The 21,899-nt window shown below is 42.2% G+C and overlaps 1 protein-coding gene across 3 annotated transcripts in view; it reads right to left on the reverse strand.

Annotated features, from left to right (window-relative positions):
* LOC139756006 (aldehyde dehydrogenase, dimeric NADP-preferring-like) overlaps window positions 1-21,899 on the reverse strand; it is a 370,518-nt gene that overhangs the window by 87,796 nt on the left and 260,823 nt on the right. The window contains exon 1 of one of the 3 annotated variants that reach the window (XM_071674933.1): window positions 9,055-9,125. The exons of the other annotated variants lie outside the window; for them this stretch is intronic. Coding sequence (XP_071531034.1) covers window positions 9,055-9,111 — 57 coding nt within the window. The 5' untranslated portion in view covers window positions 9,112-9,125. Of the gene's footprint in view, window positions 1-9,054; window positions 9,126-21,899 lie in introns of those variants that run through there. 3 annotated transcript variants of the gene reach the window in all.

The following is a 21,899-nucleotide window of genomic DNA, read 5'->3' on the forward strand; positions in this document are numbered from 1 at the left end:
GGAGGGTAAAGCCACACCAGGGAAGAATGTGTCAGGGAAGAACTCCGATGTATATGTCAGATGTATATATATATATATATATATAACTTGGTTCTCTCTCTGTCTCTCTCTCTGACGTCATTCCAGTTGAGGAGGGCTTGTGAAAAGCCGCAACTGTGCTGGATTTGAAAAATATATCCACTAATCTCCTTCATGTGTGGTTTTAACCTTCATATATACATACATATATATATATATATATATATATATATATATATATATATATATATATATATATATATATACGGAAGATCAGAGTTGAATCCTTATACACGATAGGAAAGTTTGTGTAACTTTTATTCTTTGAAGAATCCGAATCTGTTTTACCAGAGAGTCAGACGCCAACGTTGGCGTCCACTTGGGACTGTGTGTTCAGTCACCACCTTGACTGGTGCTTCACTGATCCCATCCCTGGCGTTGGTAGGCTATGCCATGGCTGTAAATGAGCTGCATTTGTTCTACAACCTGAAGTAAAATGTTTCTTGCAATTATCCTGTCAATGTCTGTCTTCCTGTCTAGTTTTTATTCTTCAACCTTTCTGATTTTTCTTCTATTTCTTGTCTTATATTTTCTATATCACCCTTTTTTTTTTGCCTGAAAATTCATCTCTCACATCCGTTCTATAATGTCTTGACCCCTCACATAGGAGCTGTGATGCCATATACAGCACACTATAAAAACCTGGCAGGTTATGACCAGGTTCTCCACTGCAGTAACACAGTACCGCCGTGTCCTTCAGGTGGTCTACGCATCGGCAGAACCGAGATTTTCCTGAGCCTTGTGGTCATATGTGGTGGAACAGCTGTGAACATTTCCCTGACGAGAGTTCTCTTACATAATCTAATCTCGTAAAGTTTCTTGTCTTTATGAGTTGTATGTTTAGGTATCTGTTCTATTCGTACAATGCAACAATCCTTGTTGGTTCTGTTCAGCTGAAGCCTTCCAGCTGCAATCTTTTTCTTCATCGTTGTTGACATGTATTCACTAAAGCACACAAGTCTCATGGATTTTAACTGTCAGTGATTTCATATCAGACGATCAACCGACGTCGATAGCACAACCTGCCACTCAGCTGTGAACGTGTGTGTGTGTGATATGGCGTCTTGGGTAAGAGGCAATGTACTTACTCCCAACCCGTCCCTTCCTTCCTTCCTACCCCGTATTCTGTAGTGTTCCTCCCTCTCGTCTGGCAGTGGCAGTCGACCCACAGAAGGATCTGTGTCTCGTATTCTCCCTAAGTCCTCCTCCATCCTCTTCTCCATCTCCTCCTTCATCTTGACTCACATCTCTACCTCCACCTCCAGGCAGCTCCGTCAGGCAGAGCTGCGGGGTCTCTGGCTCGTCATCCCTCGCGGGGAATCTATCGTGACCAGAAAGTTATGGTTCCCGCGCATGTAGCCTCTCAGCTGCCATATTTGTCCTGTCAATACTGTCAACGACTCGGACACAATACCAGAGTTTTTCTTGACAGCAGGAAATTGTACGTCTCGACAGCAGGTCTGTTTCCCAATGTAAGGTCATACTGCAAAAATGTTGTGACATATTACATAAATGTATGCAAGATATAAAATTAATTTCGCCTCCCATCCTCAATTCCATGAGCAAGTATATCACTGCAATCTATTTCGTGTTACATGATAATTATCACAACTTGACCCCATCTGCATTACTCTACATTTCGTCGAGTCGACTATCATAAACCATATCATCAATAATCTGTAAACCTTTGTAATCTTAACCACACAATTCTGTGAGTTTCTGATGCCATCCACCGTCACGAAGAACCTCAAAGCGACCCGGTGGTCTGCTGCTGTTTGAATTCATTTGTATTCCTTTGTCCCCGACCAAACGTCTCTCAGTGTAGAGGTCTTTCATATACCGGTTGTGGTAATCCTACGCCACAATGTTCAGAAGTCGACCCAGATAGACAAACACACCTGCGCGTGGCCGCCGCCATGCACCGTTGTCTGACTGTGGTATGTGTTACCGAGGCACCCACACCGTCAACAGCCTCTAGTGACCCCCTCAGCTTTCACTGTGGGATGGTAGTGTGTGTGTGGCTTTAGCCTTCCATCAACCACTCCCTCCATACTCACTTCCTTCTCTGCCTCACTCCCTCCATCCTTCCTTCCCTCTCTGCCACCCAAACCTTCCTTTTCTTTTCCTCCCTCAGTCCATCTCTTCGACCCTGCATCCATCAAATCATTCATCCCTCTCTCCTCTCCCTCTCTCCTCCCTTTCCGGCCTCTATCCACCCATCCCTCACTCCTTCCCTTGAACACATACCATTTTCGTATCACACGTATTGATGGGAGTGGGAAGAAACATAAAAAACCGAACATTTTAGAACAGCACAATAAAAAAGCAGAATGAATGAAGATCAGAGAGGCACGGACATAGAAGAAGACAGACATGTCAAAAACTTCTGTTTGAATGCTGGAAGTCTGGTAAAGGAGAACTCTAGGATTAACACAGGTTATTTGTGTGTACACAGAAGAATTTCCTATGCTACCTGTCAACCTGACGGAAACTTGCATGAATGCGATAAGAAAATTACGCAGATCCAAAAGGCTGTATGACCTTCAGGGCAGACTCAGAGAATAGAAAAGAAGGCGGTGGAGCAATGCGTGTGTCACCAGCAAGTATGAGGGAAATCACTTCATGAAATTAAGCCAAGAGCAATGCAGCAAGCTCACTAGCCCTTAATACTATTGACAGTGATACACAGACCAGCCAGGACTATGATGAATGAGTTCACTGAAGTTCTGACGAGAACAGAGTTGCTGAGCGATACTGGCAAGCCTGAGCCACAATATTATGGTCAGTTAACTTAAGAGCCACAATATTATGGTCAGTTAATTTAAGAGCCACAATATTATGGTTAGTTAACTTAAGAGCCACAATATTATGGTCAGTTAATTTAAGAGCCACAATATTATGGTTAGTTAACTTAAGAGCCACAATATTATGGTTAGTTAACTTAAGAGCCACAATATTATGGTTAGTTAACTTAAGAGCCACAATATTATGGTCAGTTAATTTAAGAGCCACAATATTATGGTCAGTTAACTTAAGAGCCACAATATTATGGCTAGTTAACTTAAGAGCCACAATATTATGGTCAGTTAATTTAAGAGCCACAATATTATGCTCAGTTAACTTAAGAGCCACAATATTATGGTCAGTTAATCTAAGAGCCACAATATTATGCTCAGTTAACTTAAGAGCCACAATATTATGGTCAGCTAACTTTCGGTTAAGAGATTACGGTTACAGATACAAACTCAGGTCAACGAACTATGCACCATTTGAGAAAAGGGAATGTTTAGGTCATTTAATGATATTCTGTCATTTAACCTAGTCAGAGTCAATACAAACCTACAACAAACAACAACAACAACAACATTGACCTGCTCTTTACAACTGACTTGGCTCTCATGCGAGACACTGAGGGTTAACAAGACATGCATCTCAGATCACATCATTGTGGCGACTACCAATTACAGGCATGATACTGACGGAGGATGCTGCAAGGGAGAGACGCTAACAAGCTGAACACTCCAAGCAAAGTCACTGATACAGATACAGAAGAGAGCGTAATTCCCAATAGCAGTAATGCAAAAATGAAGACAGAAAATCTTCTACTTGATTATACGACAAAGAATCACAAGGTCACAGTGGGGTCCCACGATCCTTCCTCTCCCCAAGTCATGATTTGGTCGCTCCGGCATCCATGTCTGTCGCATTAGGGACACAGCATATCGGCTCATGAAACTCTCTCTCTCTCTCTCTCTCTCTCTCTCTCTCTCTCTCTCTCTCTCTCTCTCTCTCTCTCTCTTCTCTCTCTCTCTTTACCCTGAAAACCATCCCGCTTTGATCGCTCCTTGGAATCCTTGCAAAGTTGTTCTATGTAATGTTCAGCACACCATAAATGACAGGGTTCTGATTTGACTTCGACTAACAAATCTTTCTGGTCCTTGAACAAAACCATCTCCAGTAACTAATACAACTGAACATTTTCTCCCCTTGCTTCCAATCTAATAATCATTTCTGCAACCTCTCCACCTTGAGAAAGTCACTTATTTTGGTACTTTAGTCTCCTTTACTTCATCTTTGAAAGATTCTGCATCAAGACTTCTTCCTCCTCAACCTACAGAATCTCTGTCTCCTCCCAGACCTTTTTCAAAAAGGAAGTTCCGTATGTTTCCCCATATCCAAGTGGACGAAGTGTATGTTCCAGATGGCACACCCCTTCGTGTCCTTGGGGTGTCCAAGAAGAGTAGACCTATAACTTGACCAGAAATTGAAATTTCAAGCTGAATAGATCTATAACTTAACTAAAATACAACTCCAAATTGAGAGCAGACCTACAACTGTCGTGGGCCAGCCAAAAAAGTAGAAATCCCGTCAGAAAATGACAATATGAGCCGTTTTCTTTCGACAGTGCAGCGCGCGAAGGGTAAACGATCAAGTTTTGCTGACAGACGCACATATGTGAGTTTACTACACGGTATTGTTGAGAACTGCAAGTAAACCCTGAAGCTTTATGTCCCAGCCTCCTCAGAAGTTAGTGCGTTGATCATATTTCGTCTAGGAACACGAGCCCCGCAACCAATCACCTCTGACAATATTCTCGAACGAAAATCAGTTCTCAGTCTTGAGACGTTTCAAACACCGGTAGCGAGATGGATGAGAGACATAAACAGATATGGTTCAACACCGCCGAAGATCACGTCTACAGTGGCAGCTGGAGCTAATAACAAAGTGACAACATTTTCACTGCTTTCTACTGCACTTCTGAGTAGCAAACATAATCATACATTGTATCATTTTCCCCGACAGACACAGATTAGCGCATCACTAACTGGAAAGCAACATATATATTTCCCATGTCTGGTCCAGAGCACTCACTTATTAGGCGCGCTAAGATCACTTACTAGTAAACTTGACGCATTTCACCCATCACACACGACGCCTGGCGATCTTACAAACCAGTGGGAGAAAATGACGAAAGCCATACCTCAAGATATGGTTTCAGGAGGACCATAAGTACGGCTGTGGGCTTGTGTTGACGTAGTACAGCCTTGCCCTATACGCCCTGTGCCAATATTGTACATCAGGTACGGTTTCTGTTCTTCCTTACTTGATATCTTCATTCTGTATTGGTGTTATTATTCTATCAGGTACTATTACTCTCTAGTCGTATCATTATTATCTACATGAACCATTCTTCTATACCTGTACCGTTATTTTATACATCAGTGATATCGTTATTCTATACTAATGCTATCATACACTGGTGCCATAATTCTATGAGGGTTCCATTATTCTATACTCGTGCCATGATCACAAACGAACACTCTTATTCTGTACTGGTACCAATCATCATATACTGGCGCCATCTTTATAGAAATGTGCCACTAACAAACACAGTTACTATCATTCTATACTGGTGCTATTATTATATACAGGTACCATCATTTCATACAGGTACCACTATTCTCTACTTGTGTCATTATTCTACACAGATACCATTGTCCTACGCTGGTAAAATGATTCTATACTGATACCATTATTCTACACTGCGACTATTTCCTATTTTCAACAAAAATCTTTTTTATCTTTTTTTCTTCATAATTTGAAGTTGAAAACATCTGTGAGAAATTAACTCGTAACAAACGCTTGGGTGGAGAGGTTCGAGTCATGATTCGAAGCCGGACGAGAGCTCACACTTGCATGGTGCCAAAACAAAAATTTCGGATCGTAATGACTGTGACGCTGAAACTCTGAACCCTATTCATACTTCAGTATGTGCGCCACAGTTGCTGATCAATAAAACTATTGTCAACCAATCTCACCTTACATTCTTAATACCGCTGTCTGTCACGCAATATTTGTGTAAATATGAAACCTGACAGGATGAGCGAACGAGACCGAATTCTTGACCGTCTCATAAACCTCGAGCAGGTTCATCGCATGTCTGAACTTCACATGATGGAGTAATCAGAAATGAGAATTTCATGTTCACACTTCAAACGTGGTCACTTGTCTAATGCTGGGAGAGAATTGAGGAAGATTTTATCTTCACAATTTCCTGGACTGAATGCGTATTTACTCTAGGTAAATCATACGCTATTATCATGAGATCCTAACGTATATGAGATGCTCCCAAATCCTTGCTAGAAGAGACAGACAAACAGACACACAATACCAGCACCGACCCGCGATAGAGGGGAGGACGTGTGCCAGTGGCGCTCTCTGGTACCCTACAGGTCAACATGTCCACCTGAAAATCTCTCTCTCTCTCTCTCTCTCTCTCTCTCTCTCTCTCTCTCTCTCTCTCTCTCTCTCTCTCTCTCTCTCTCTCTCTCTCTCTCTCTCTCTCTCTCTCTCTCTCTCTCTTTCTCTCTCAATTTCATAACTGGATTACGCCTGATATGGACCTACCGACTTCACACAAGAGCGTCTGCCTGCAGCGAAACTGATTGTAAAAGAGATACAGAAAGTAGAAACCTTTACCAGTGAACTGGTGAAGCTGTAGATGTGGTCGCTTCAGTGTAAACAACAGGACATGACCCCTGACCGTTGTAGTTGCGACCCACCCACCTGACCACAGCAGTTGTGACCCACCCAGCTGACCACAGGAGTTGTGACCCACCCAGCTGACCACAGGAGTTGTGACCCACCCAGCTGACCATAGGAGTTGTGACCCACCCAGCTGACCACAGGAGTTGTGACCCACCCAGCTGACCACAGGAGTTGTGACCCACCCAGCTGACCACAGGAGTTGTGACCCACCCAGCTGACCACAGGAGTTGTGACCCACCCAGCTGACCATAGGAGTTGTGACCCACCCAGCTGACCACAGGAGTTGTGACCCACCCAGCTGACCACAGGAGTTGTGACCCACCCAGCTGACCACAGGAGTTGTGACCCACCCAGCTGACCACAGCAGTTGTGACCCACCCAGCTGACCACAGGAGTTGTGACCCACCCAGCTGACCACAGGAGTTGTGACCCACCCAGCTGACCACAGCAGTTGTGATCCACTCAGCTGACCACAGGAGTTGTGACCCATCCAGCTGACCACAGGAGTTGTGACCCATCCAGCTGACCACAGGGGTTGTGACCCATCCAGCTGACCACAGCAGTTGTGACCCACCCAGCTGACCACAGGAGTTGTGACCCACCCAGCTGACCACAGCAGTTGTGACCCACTCAGCTGACCACAGGAGTTGTGACCCATCCAGCTGACCACAGGAGTTGTGACCCATCCAGCTGACCACAGGGGTTGTGACCCACCCAGCTGACCACAGCAGTTGTGACCCACCCAGCTGACCACAGCAGTTGTGACCCACTCAGCTGATCACAGGAGTTGTGACCCACCCAGCTGACCACAGGAGTTGTGACCCACCCAGCTGACCACAGGAGTTGTGACCCACCCAGCTGACCACAGGAGTTGTGACCCACCCAGCTGACCACAGCAGTTGTGACCCACCCAGCTGACCACAGGAGTTGTGACCCACCCAGCTGACCACAGCAGTTGTGACCCACCCAGCTGACCACAGGAGTTGCGACCCACCCAGCTGACCACAGGAGTTGTGACCCACCCAGCTGATCATAGGAGTTGTGACCCACCCAGCTGACCACAGGAGTTGTGACCCACCCAGCTGACCACAGCAGTTGTGACCCACCCAGCTGACCACAGCAGTTGTGACCCACCCAGCTGACCACAGCAGTTGTGACCCACTCAGCTGACCACAGGAGTTGTGACCCACCCAGCTGACCACAACAACTAAATAAACATTCCCCGAGGGTCAGAGGGGCGCTTGCCTGACCGAAGTCTGTCACCACAACCACCTTGTACCCACCAGCACTGTACATGTACAAGACCCGTCCTATACCTACTACTATGAATCATAAACATCCATGAACAAGTGCATATCTGTGTGCAAGCAAACAACATCATTTTCCATAGTTATGTGTGTATGACGAAACTACCATATTACTGTCACGCAACCAACGTGAGAATATTAATCAATTAATGTCCACCATTAAATACGTATGTCAACACAGTATTACTGCAGCTCAATAAATAGATGCCTTTACATCATTTCCTGTTCATCATTAAAAATATAATGAATGCCAGCACAATGCGACTGCAGTTCAACCATGATATGTAACTACACCAAGTAGTTAACGATCGAGTAATCACCACTAAATGTATAATGTATAAACCATACAATTTGCACTGTGGAACTTCCTGCACCATGTACACAGATATAACTCATGTGCTTATGCAAAGCGTTGTGATAATTAACAAGTTATTATTGTGATCCAGAAATTGTGAAATGCTGCACCTGTGTATTTTCACCCGTATGGCATGCTTAAATTCGACAAATCGTTCTATACTTATTTATGTATAATACATCTATGTATCTATCTATCTACTTAGCCTAAACCAGGTGCCCATTTTATCGACCAGCACCTTGGGGTTCACTGGGGACCGACTGCCAGAACCAGGATTCGGACCTACGTTATATATATATATATATATATATATATATATATATATATATATTTTTTTTTTTTTTTTCGCTGTCTCCCGCGTTTGCGAGGTATATATATATATATATATATATATATATATATATATATATATATATATATATATATATATATATATATATATATATTTAAAAAGAAAAAAAAAATATATATATATATATATATATATATATATATATATATATATATATATATATATATATATATATATATATATATATACACTATGTTATAGGGCACCATTAGCAGCACTGCCACAGCACATCAGGAACACAAAATAAACATTTGCTACATTCTACGAACCACGACACTAGCGAAGTGCTGTCTACCAACATACACGAGATACAGACAAGAATTACTCTCAGAAATCAGGTTGTAGGTCCACTCCACACCAGACGCCACTTCCAGCCCACACCCAATGCCACAGGAATATCAGGAGCCACTTACCTTATGGGGCACGTTCATCTCGTCAATGGGCAGGTCAGGTAATTTCTTGCCCCTCATAGCTCACCTCTCGCCTGCCAAGATTGGAAACGTGAGTAACACAAAGGTCTTCACAGTGTATGTGGTGATGCTGCTGCTGCACATCACCACACACCAACATGAGTATCTATAGCATTATTTATCATTTAGTCTCAAGATCCCTCTTATGGAAGTCTTCCCACTGCAAGGTTGCGCTGCAGTCAGCAGCAGAGAGATGATGGACGACTATGGAGGAAGATGGTCCTCGACCAGACCGAGATACAACATCGACGTAGGTAACTCTTCACTCGCGGTGTAACCACAAGCAGGCAGAGTCCGGTAACACCTGATAAATATATATATATATATATATATATATATATATATATATATAGTGCCAGGAACAGAGAGAGAGAGAGAGAGAGAGAGAGAGAGAGAGAGAGAGAGAGAGAGAGAGAGAGAGAGAGGCCTCATTCACTAACACTCATTCTCTAGCTGTCATGTGCAATGCACCAGGACCACAGGTCCCTCATTCATAGCCAGGGCCCACAGACCTTCCCTTTGTCTCTCCTGACAGCTTCCTATACATTGGGTCAGCCCACTGAAAACACGTCGTTGTCTGTTTATCAAATCGCTCCAATTCCCTCTGTCACATACACGCCTCAGACTGTCCTGCGCGTTCGAACCTCAACTCTCAATGCGTCTTTCACTCCATACTCACATTTCTTTACTGGTTTCCCGTCTTTCTTTGTTCCCTCCACTTCTGACATGTATATCTTCTCCCTACTCATCATTTCCATATGACCGTACCATTTCAGTACACACACTCCTCAGCTTTCTTTTACACATCAAAAAGAAAGAAAAAAATTACTACCACATTCTCTCTTAGCCTATCTTATTCGGTCAACCCACCTCGCACCATACACAGTCCTCAACCATTCAGTGTCCAACACCTTCATTGTCTTCTCTACTTTTCGACCCATGCCTCGCATCCATACAACACCGTCGGAACTACTATACCCTCAAAGATACCCGCGTTTGCCCAAACCGACAATAAACTTTCTACACACTCAAGGCGCCACGGGACATTAGCAACCTTATCCACCTTATGACTCACGATCACGTCCACTAACACGCATCTAACACGTCCCATTTCTCCATATTCTTTCCATTCGAACTCATAGTCCAATTAACCTGGCTCTTTCCACCGACAAACCTGATCATTTTTCATTTATTCACAACTCATCTCTCTTAATACTGGTACCATCTTTAACGTTCTCGTCTGGACCATCTCTGATATTTCTTTGTTTTTTTTTCCTTAAATACGATGACCAAACTTGAAAGCATGTTCTAGTCTTGATCTATTATAGGTATTGGACAACTTGCCCAATATTTCCTTAATCATATAATGATATTCTAATATATATCAGCAAACAACTTGTCATCTTGAATATTCTAATTCAATGTTCTGGTGGCAGGTTGTGCAAAGGGTGAACACTAAATCTTCTCTCACACGTGTGTAATTACCTATCTGTAACCACCTGTTTGCACTGTATGACAAAGAAGTTTCACACACGTGGGTCCCCAACTGTTTGTTCATCCTCTATCATACGACCTTTTAAAAATCGTATGCAATTTAAATTGACTAACCCCTCATTCAGTCCATTCCCTTCATTCATCACTCTGTGATGGTACTTCTTTACAATTTGTTCCTAACAAGTTTTTATTAAATTTCATGTTATGTTCTCTACTTGTTCTACCCCTGGATCGTTCAAATAACTCTTCACCTCGTAAGTCATTAATCTGGTTTAAAAATTTGATGTGTATGAGCATATGTGATAATCATGTGTATCTTACGGGAAGAGAATTTTACATTCGTGTTGCCCCGTCTCTTAACGCTGTATATATATGTGTGGATGAGTGTATGTTAGTCAATCATGTAGATACGTGCGTTTGTGTGTGTATGTGGATACATGTTTACGTGCATGTATATACGTATGTGTGTATGTATGCGTCGGTGGCGGGACAAAACGACAAGGATATCGAGGGAAGACCAAGATCTGAAAAGACAGTTTTATGAAAAGCAATGGAAAGGTTACGTACTTTATGTAACTGATCTACACTTTGACAGATCGATTTAAGTACATGTCTATGTTAATCTGATACTATAATTATTGACTCGTATCATACACCATGAATAATACGTCATCAAACTATTCTAGAAATGAACAAGAGTAAACTCCAGGTTTTACATTCAGGTGGGAATGGCTATATAAGAAGAGGTTCGTAGTTGTCATCTGTGTATTGCTAGGTATACGATGGTATCTCGCCTCTCATTAATGCAACTCACAGAGCCTCCTATCTGTAGGCAGCCAGTAGTCTCCACTAGCCGTTAACCTCGCCAAGTTCCACTTGTCCATTAATGCCATTTGTTGGCTGATGGGGGACTCGTGCAGGGCCAGTCATACCTCGCAGGTCAGCAATTACTGACATCGCTTTTGTATATCAGGAAATGTTCGGGTGTAGTTCTGGAGAGGGACAGTGCTACGGGTTTACAGATGATTACATTTCTTCACAAACACACACACACACACACACACACACACAATTATATATATATATATATATATACTTGCTCGCCTTCATCCATTCCCGACGCCACTCCTCCTTACAGCAAACAGCATCGCCACCCCCTAGGTCAGCAAAGTAGCGCCAGGAAAAAAGACAAAGAAAGGCTACACCCGCTCACATCCATACACGAGCTGTGCAATGCACTGAAACCACAGACCTTTCCATGGTTTACCTCGGACGTTCCACATGCCCTGGTTCATTCTTTTCATGGCACCTTGACCCAAGTATACCACATCGTTCCAATTCACTCTGTTCCATGCATACCTTTCACCCTCCTGTATGTTCAGGCCCCGATCGCTCAAAATCTTTTTCACCCCATATTTCCATCTCCAATTTGGTCTTCCGGTTCTTCTTGTTCCCTCCACCTCTGACACATGTATCCTCTTTGTCAACTGTACTCTGCGGAGACTGGATGCGATCATGAATAAACGCTTGGGAATGTGGCTTGGAGCTCTATCATGTAGTACAGTTCTATGAACGGAGATCCTTTCCAGCTTCGTCGTAATATTTTAGTTTAGAAATTTGGTATTCTCGGGCAAGGATGAAAAACACTTACGCCTTTCGCTCGCCAAACAGTTTGAACAGTTTTTAAGTAAAGGCGTCAAGCCCTGCGAATGCACGACCTCAGTAAGAACTTGGTTTTAATGAGGAACAAGTGGACACACTCAGTTTTAAAATGCTGATTCTGCAAGAGCACTTTTGGGTGTGCGGAGATACAAACAGGCTACGTATGTCAAAAGCTGATGCGCAGGAGACCGAGGTATGCCAGCGCTTTCGGGGTACTCACGCTATCCACTCCTACACCTCCAAGATGGATGAATGTGTGGGTGAGAGACTGTGGTCGGATGAACGTTCCATCGGGCACCGCTTGCTTTACTATATATATCTTTCGCGAAACTGTTTGTTGTTGGCAAAGCCACTGACGATGTAATCAATTCATCTCAAGATAAATCAGTAATTTCCTTAAATTTGTAATCTGCTCTTCAAACAATCAACTCTGGTAATCCAGATGACAATGAAATGCAAAATAATATCATCAATTAACTAAATTCATGTGTAAGATATATCATCCGATTTGAATGTCTGGTTCACTGCTACATTCCCGGCAATGAAGAGGCAGATCGCTTGGCTTCGTCGACCTCAGAACTCGAGGAGATAGTTTCGATACCTCGAGAGCTGGGGTCCTGCCATTCTCGAAGGATGACATCTTTACAATCACCTTCAGCGGTAAAGTCAGTCACTGGACCAACTTGAAAATGCCCAACAAATTCAAGATTATGACAGCAGACTGGTCGACTTCCTTCATAATGAACAGAGAAGAGGAAGTCATGCTCTCCTGCTTTAAGAACCACGTGTTCCGTAGCCAACCCACGTCAAGCCATAGATAACCATGACGATATACACTTCTCACTACGATGCTACCCATTGCAACAACATCCTCACAACAGGACATACCATAACTAGTCATAAAACCTGAGGAGCAACTCCTTCAACCAATTCAGTATAACAACAACTACAACTTTTCATGTGGAAACGCATTAAAGGACACTGAAGATATAATCAGCGGACTCATGATCATCCTTAAAGGATCTGAGATAATCAAGATGACGTAAGGCGACCCACTGGCCATGTTGTGTGGATGGGGCCACCTGACGGGTAAGGTTGCTCTCGTTCTGCGCTGGTTGTGTGGTGGGTGAAGGTCGTCACTCACCACACTACCGGTCTGGGGCACAAGTGGTACCTCTGCGAAGGTGGCTCTACTGTGGTGCTGTGGAGGACCCCCCGTCCTCTGGCTGAGGCCTCCCCACGGTGCTGTGGAGGACCCCCCGTCCTCTGGCTGAGGCCTCTCCACGGTGCTGTGGAGGACACCCCGTCCTCTGGCTGAGGCCTCCCCACTGTGCTGTGGAGGACCCCCCGTCCTCTGGCTGAGGCCTCCCCATGGTGCTGTGGTGGACACCCCGTCCTCTGGCTGAGGCCTCCCCACTGTGCTGTGGAGGACCCCCCGTCCTCTGGCTGAGGCCTCACCATGGTGCTGTGGTGGACACCCCGTCCTCTGGCTGAGGCGCCAGTATTGGTAGCCTCTCTCAGACCTCGCTGAGATAATTACAAGCCCTTAATTACTCTCGCTTCCAACTAAATAGCTCAAGCTTTCGCATTATCACTCACAATTCAATGCTATATTTCGTCGGAATGAGTTCAATTGCGCCAACAACGATGACATAGACACGACAGAAACACGGCTCATATCAGAGCGAAAAAAATGATTGACAATCATGTTAATGGCATCGGAAACCTATTTTCAGAATGGTTATATATTTCCTCATATTAGTTTCACGTTCATCTACGCCATTATAGTGAGAAAGTAAACTGTATTTGGTTTACAAGCTGTCGGTTTCCCAGAGTTACGAAAGCATTGAAACCAGCATAGCCAGTGGGTTTTATATATATATATATATATATATATATATATATATATATATATATATATATATATATATATATATATTTTCCTATGAGTATACGGGGAAAATGAAACACGATAAGTTCCCAAGTGCACTTTCGTGTAATAATCACATCATCAGGGGAGACACAAGAGAGAAATGTAACAGTCAGTTGATATACATCGAAGAGACGAAGCTAGGACGCCATTTGGTAAACATGTGATTGTCCAAAACATACAACGAGCGTTCATAAACTTATCATTTTACAAATTCTATCAACAATAATGTTATCTAATTTGTATAGACCATTACTAATATTAAGATTATAATTCTTTGTGTATTTAATAATAGAAGATTCAATGATATTTCTCTTCGTAATACAGTTAGAGTTAATAACTGAGATGGCGTTACTCCAGTCAATACAATGATCATGGTTTTTAACATGATTAAACAAGGCATTTGATTCTTGTCCCGTTCTTATACTATATTTTATGTTGCTTAAGTCTAACAGAAAGATCCTTACCAGTCTGACCAACATAAAATTTATAACAATTTCCACAAGGCACTTTATAGATGCATCCAAGAGAATTTTCTGGTGAATTCCTGATTGAGATATTCTTTATAGTATTATTGTTGCTAAAGGCAACATTTACATTAAAGGATTTAAGCAACATGGGAAGCAAAGTGAAATTATTATCAAAAGGGAGAACTAAAAGATTCTTGCTGTCAATGGGAGGTTTGGGCTCAACTCTATAAAATGATTTCTTTGCTAACTTAAGGGATTTATCAATGAAAGATCTAGGGCACTTTAACTTAGATCCAATAGAATATATCTTCTCAAACTCATCATCAATAAACTCTGGACTGCAAATACGTAATGCCCTAAGGAACATAGATTGAAATGATGATAATTTAACTCTGTCATGTTGAGATGAGTAATAATGGATATATGAGCATACATTGGTGGGTTTTCTGTATATGCTAAACTTAAACTTGTTTCCTTGTCTATGGATCATGCAATCTAAAAATGGTAACATACCATTATTTTCATTTTCTACAGTAAATCTGATGGAAGGTACTAAATTGTTAAGTAAGGGGAGAAATATTTGTAAATTTTCATTTGCTGGCCAAACACAAAGAACATCATCTACATACCTAAACCAAATTACATTAGAAGTTAAGATATCCTTGAGTAATTTTGTTTCAAAAAATTCCATACAAAGATTACTTAGTACAGGTGAAAGAGGTTTACCCATTGCCATACCAAATTTTTGAGCATAATAATAATGAGAGAGAGAGAGAGAGAGAGAGAGAGAGAGAGAGAGAGAGAGAGAGAGAGAGAGAGAGAGAGAGAAGGGGAGGAGGGGTAGACGAGGTATCTGGTAGCGATATCAACACATTGCTCCAGTGACCACGTCAGTGCCTAGCTACCAAAATGATACTGCCCCACACGACAGGTCGGTCCCGTCTTCACACAATTCTTAGCCCCGTGTGTGAGGAGGGAGACCAGCCACATCTACTGTAGAGCAAGTTATCAAAAGGCCACATACTGGACGCCTGACCGTCCTTCGTGCTGGGAAACTGAAATGCGATTCGTTTTTCATCCTGTACAGATGAATCGCTTGCCTGACGGTTTGGTCTCTGACAGATGGGTTTTATCATTATTTTCACCTAAGATCACAGTTATATTTTGTTCCCTCTATAACGCAAGACTTGCTTCCCTTTGCTCTACTTAAGAAAGTTTGGTGGATATCGTCCCAACAGTCTAATGTTATCAAATCATCATTTTAATCTACAAATTATTAGTATCATCCAGAAATTATCATCATCACCTGATATTACATCTACCATCCACCGATTTACGATAGACTGTTTAAGTTTCGATGCTAAGATGGACTGAGGTTTTCGCATACAGCAGCGGTAGAGGTGAGAAATACAACCAGTCAAAATATTTCGGTGTAGAATTTCCAATAAGCCAGTACACTTGGCCAGAATGGGAAGGACAAAACCTGGAAATGTGAGGACTTTGTCTCGGGCAGTTTGACCTCGTCATGCAGCACTAAACTGATAAGACTGCTCCATTATAAGACCATTAGCATGATGAACAGGTCATCACCATACAGAGAGCACGCTTGAATATGCATGTGACCTCAGCGTGACACCTTGGAAACTGGAGATGGCCTACAGCCGACGGCATAACCCCAAGATACAGTCGAATGATCTATACATTACTGTATGATTTTACATATATATATATATATATATATATATATATATATATATATATATATATATATATATATATATATATATATATATACCCTATAATGCCTTAATAAAGTAATATGGCCCATTATAGAGCTTAGAGACAGGTTGGCTGGTAAGGTTGATTACAGAGCTCAGACACAGTATGGCTGATTATAGAGCTTAGACACAGTATAGCTGATGATAGAGCTTAGACACATTATAGCTGATTATAGAGCTCAGACATATTAGACACAGTATAGCTGATGATAGAGCTTAGACACATTATAGCTGATTATAGAGCTCAGACATATTAGACACAGTATAGCTGATGATAGAGCTTAGACACATTATAGCTGATTATAGAGCTCAGACATAGTATGGCTGATTATAGAGCTTAGACACATTATGGCTGGTAAGGCTGATTACAGAGCTCAGACACAGGAATAATCTAAAGCAAGCATTTATGACCTGTCACTTTTATTTAATAGACAGGTTCCTCACATCCTCCCAAGTTCGTAAACAATTTTCTTCGTCTCTTCTTATTTCCCGTTCATTATAACCTTCCTCATATTTCAGTTAAGGGCCCGGCCTTAATGTGGACTTTTCTCCATGATTGAAGCCTCCAACTTGAGAGAGAGAGAGAGAGAGAGAGAGAGAGAGAGAGAGAGAGAGAGAGAGAGAGAGAGAGAGAGAGAGAGAGAGAGAGAGACGCCACAAAGTAAGTGGCAACTTTTAGCAAGAGAGAAAAAAAGACAATAGACTTTTGAGGAGGAGGAACTATTATTCGCATAAACGAAATCAATTGATAGGCATTGAGGGAGTCCACAGCCAGCGGAACAGTGACACCCTCCAAGACCATGTGACACCCTCCAAGACCATGTGACACCCTCCAAGACCATGTGACACCCTCCAAGACCATGTGACACCCTCCAAGACCATGTGACACCCTCCAAGACCATGTGACACCCTCCAAGACCATGTGACACCCTCCAAGACCAGATAACAACCTCCATGATAATGTGGCACCCTCCAAAACCACGTGACGCACTCAATGACTATGTGAAACCAACCAAGACTGTGTCGCACCCTCCATGACCATGTGTCACCTTCCAAGACCAAGTGACAGCCTCCAAGACCATGTGGTACCCTCAAAGACCATATGACACCTTGCAATACCATATGACACCCTCCAATACAATGTGACACCCTTCAGGACTATGTGGTACTCTTCAAGACCATGTGACAACCTCCAATACCATGTGACATCCTCCCTGACCATGTGACACCCTATAAGACCATATGGGACCCTTCAAGACCAAGTGACACCCTCCAAGACAACGTGACACCCTTCGAGGCCAAGTGACATTCTCCAAGTTTATGTGACACCTTCCAAGCCCATGCGACACACTGAAATACCAAGTGGTACTTTTCAAGACCACTTGACATTGTCCAGTACCATGTGACACCCTCCACAATCATGTGACACCCTCTAAGACCATATGCCATTCCCCAAGACCATATGACGCCCTCCAAGACCACATGGCACCCATGAAGGCCATGTTACAACTTCTAAGACCAGGTGACACCCTCTACGAGCATATGACACCATTCAAGACCATGTGACACCCTCCAATACCATATGTCACCATCCAAGTCCATATGACACCATCCACGACCATATCACACACTCCAAGACCAACTGGCACGCTCCAAGACAACATGGCACCCTCCAAGGCAATGTGGCACCTTTAAGAAGATGTGACACCCTCTATGACCATGTGACACTCTCCAATACCATGTGACACCATCCAAGGCCATATGACACCATCCATGACCATATCACCCTCTAAGACCATGCAACACCCTCCAATTTGTGACACCCTCCAAAACCATGTGGCACCCTGCAAGGCCATACGATATCCTCCAAGACCATGTAACACCCTCTAATACCATGTTACACCCTTCTAGACGGAGTGGCACCCTCCAAAACTATATGACACACTCCAAGACCATGTGACATCCACCAAAGCCAGGTGACACCCTCCAATACCATGTTACACCCTTCAAGACGATGTGACACCCTCTAAAACCATATGACACTCTCCAAGACCATGTAACATCCACCAAGACCCTATGGCACCCTCCAAAACCATGTGACATCCATCAAGACCTTGTGACACCCTCCAATACCATGTGACAAGAAATCTATTTTCTGATGTAAATATAAAAAGTTCACGGTATATCTTAGCTCAAAAAACTTTTTGCTTCAAAACATAAACATAAGATATTCAGACACATCTATACTTGAAGTAGACACATCTATACTTGAAGTAGACACATCTATACTTGAAGTAGACACATATATACTTGAAGTAGACACATCTATACTTGAAGTAATCATGGAAATATATCATAACGCTCTTAGTTATCAATACATACCCAGTGAATAGAATGGAAATGATCCGGTGATACTTTACAATTGAATTCATTTAATAGCGTAATTATGAAGACAAAACTAAATTAACCACAGACTTGTATTCAGCATGAAAAATACTACTTATAATGAGATTTAAAAGGAAATCTATTTTTCTGACGATACAAAAAACTTTTTGTTTCAAAACTGAATCATAAGATATTCAAACATTTCTACACCTGAAAAAAAATCATGGAAAACATATCATAATGCTCTCAGTTATCGATATATACCCTGTAAATACCATGGAAATTATCAGGTGATGCTTTAGAATTAACTTCATCAAACAGCTTAATCAAAGGTCAAAAAGCTGACGAAACAATATCTTAACCTTAGATTTGAATTCAGCATGAAAAATACTCCTTATGATGAGCATGTAAAGAAAATCTATTTTTCTGAGAAAAATTCCAAAAATTGCAAGTAACACTTCAGGGCATGAATTAACTCTATTCTTTTTTTCCTAATTGAAACATAAGATATCCAAACACTTCCATACTTGAAATAATTATGGAAAATATAATGCTCTCAGCTACCAGTACATTCCCAGTAAATAAGATGCAAATGATTAAATAATGATTTTACAATTGTTTTCATTTGACACCTTAATCAAACGTTTTATACTTGAAATAACAATGGAAATATAACATAATGCTCTTAGTTACCGACACATACCCGGCATAGGAATATTCATTTATATTCTAACTGAGAGAAATAAAGAACACACTAATAAATACCTTTTACATGAAAATGATATTGTGATAAAATACAATGAAATAACTCGTGAAAATATGAATTTAGGGACCTCCGTGTGTTACTGGTTAGTGGCCTGACCTTGACACATTCACGGTCTACCTGGGGTCATGCACATGGGTCGGACACTGGGTTGTGTCAGTCGGTCCACAGTAAACCTAGGTGTTCATCTACCCCAAGATGTTGGTCGACATATGCTTAGCGTTAATGCTATAGCATTGATTACGGCATTCACTCGCTGTGCTGTCGCAGTTATCGTAAAAAGCTAACGTATCTTTAAAAAATCATGTCTTCTGTTTTCCTAGGATGTCAAACGGTAAAACATTTGGCATATCACAGAGCCTATATGTCAACACTGGATACATACCATCACTGGATACATACCATCATCGGTGACTAATACCTCGTAAGGGGATGAAAACCCTGTTGCTCTCGCCCCCTCAATTCTCAGGACACTTAAGCCACCACACTCCCCACACACTTGCTAACACACTCTCCCCCACTAGTCACACACTCTAGCTAACACACACTCCTCAGAGCTTTGTTGGACCACCACCCACACACTCTTGCAAACACACACACTCTCTAAAAGGGTTGTTAGATCATCAGCCACACACCCTCGGTTACACACACCATCACAGAGGTTTAATGGACTACCAGCCACACACCTTTTCTAACACACTCTCCCCCAAGAGCTATATTGGACCACCAGCCACACACCTTTTCTAACACACTCTCCCCCAAGAGGTATATTGGACCACCAGCCACACACCTTTGCTAACACGCACTCACAGAGACTTGTTTACTCACCAACCGTTCATAACAATGTCCATACCTTCCTAAGGTAATGAGAATGGTGATCACACCTGCCTCCTGACACAGACAATATATATAATCACATCAAACATGTAGATGAGCACTTTCTGTCGTTTGGCATGAGAAGGAGACTCTTTCACAACGGCAAGTTATATATCTATTCATTCCAAAGGCGATCGATTTTAAGTGTTGCAGCCTTAGCGGAATACACCTGCACACATCTTAATTCTCTTACTATAATTTTGGCTGATATTCCAGTTTTTCATCACCACAAGACATTTGTTATTAGGTTTAAATTCCCCTTTAAGGAAATCAACACAGTTCACAATAGTGATGTGGGCCATTGCCTTTTCCAGCGATTGTCGGCGCCTCTTGTGTATGCGTGTGTTTGTGTGTATGTGTGTGTGTGTGTGTGTGTGTGTGTGTGTGTGTGTGTGTGTGTGTGTGTGTGTGCGTCTCCCGATTTGCACTGTACGGGGAGGGAGTTTTACACCCGTGGGGCCCCATCTCGAACAGTCTCTACAACCTACATCTTCATAAACGTCATAAACAGTGGACAGTTCTATAAAAGATGCCGTAACAGGGAATTAGATAAGTAACTTGTCGAAAACGAAGACTTATAAAAAAAAAGTGTTTCTACATAATAAGGAAGCGGATGAATGGAGTAACGTAACGCTGAAGGTATAGTCGCAACATCATACATAACCCTAGGATCTCCTTAATGCCGCCACAGTAATTCCAAAGCTGCGCTACAACCAGTAGTAGGGAAATGATGTACTCCTTTGGGGCGAGATGCTCCTCGACGAGACTTGTGCTGCCTTCCGTCTACTGACGATACTTCAGCCTCGCTGGAGGTAGTGACTCTTCACTTGTGGTGCAACCACTAGCATGAGGAGGCCAGAAGCACCAATGCTAAGTGTGAACAAAATTTAAAATGTTTCATGATGGCAAAGATTACTAAAAAGATGGGGCCACGCCAGTGTCGAGCCCCTTCCCCATTTCGTACAAATAAATAATCACAATGGACAATCACAACGGGAAATTACAAGTCTAAGTAATGTTGTAACTAGCGTTGCGAAGAGCTAGTCCAACGGGAAAGTCTTCTTGTCCAGGCAAGGAACCCGCTCACAGCCAACCAACCAGCAGTTCATTCTCTCCTTTTGGGCTAGTTTATGAAGGGCACCTGGTGCCAGCTGAAGTACACACACACACACACACACTCTATATATATATATATATATATATATATATATATATATATATATATATATATACACATATATATATATATATTTGGATAAAATTTGTAAACAATTCCCCTTCTTGTTCACATAATAAGTTTATGATACGCTCGTCGTCTGTCTTGGACAATCGCATGTTTACCAAATGGCGTCTTAGCTACGTCTCTTCGTTGTATATCAACTGACTTATATTTCTATCTTGCGTCTTCCCTGATGATATGATTATTACAC

This window comes from Panulirus ornatus, chromosome 20, assembly GCF_036320965.1.
Source record: "Panulirus ornatus isolate Po-2019 chromosome 20, ASM3632096v1, whole genome shotgun sequence".
NCBI classification, from domain to species: Eukaryota; Metazoa; Arthropoda; class Malacostraca; order Decapoda; family Palinuridae; genus Panulirus; species Panulirus ornatus.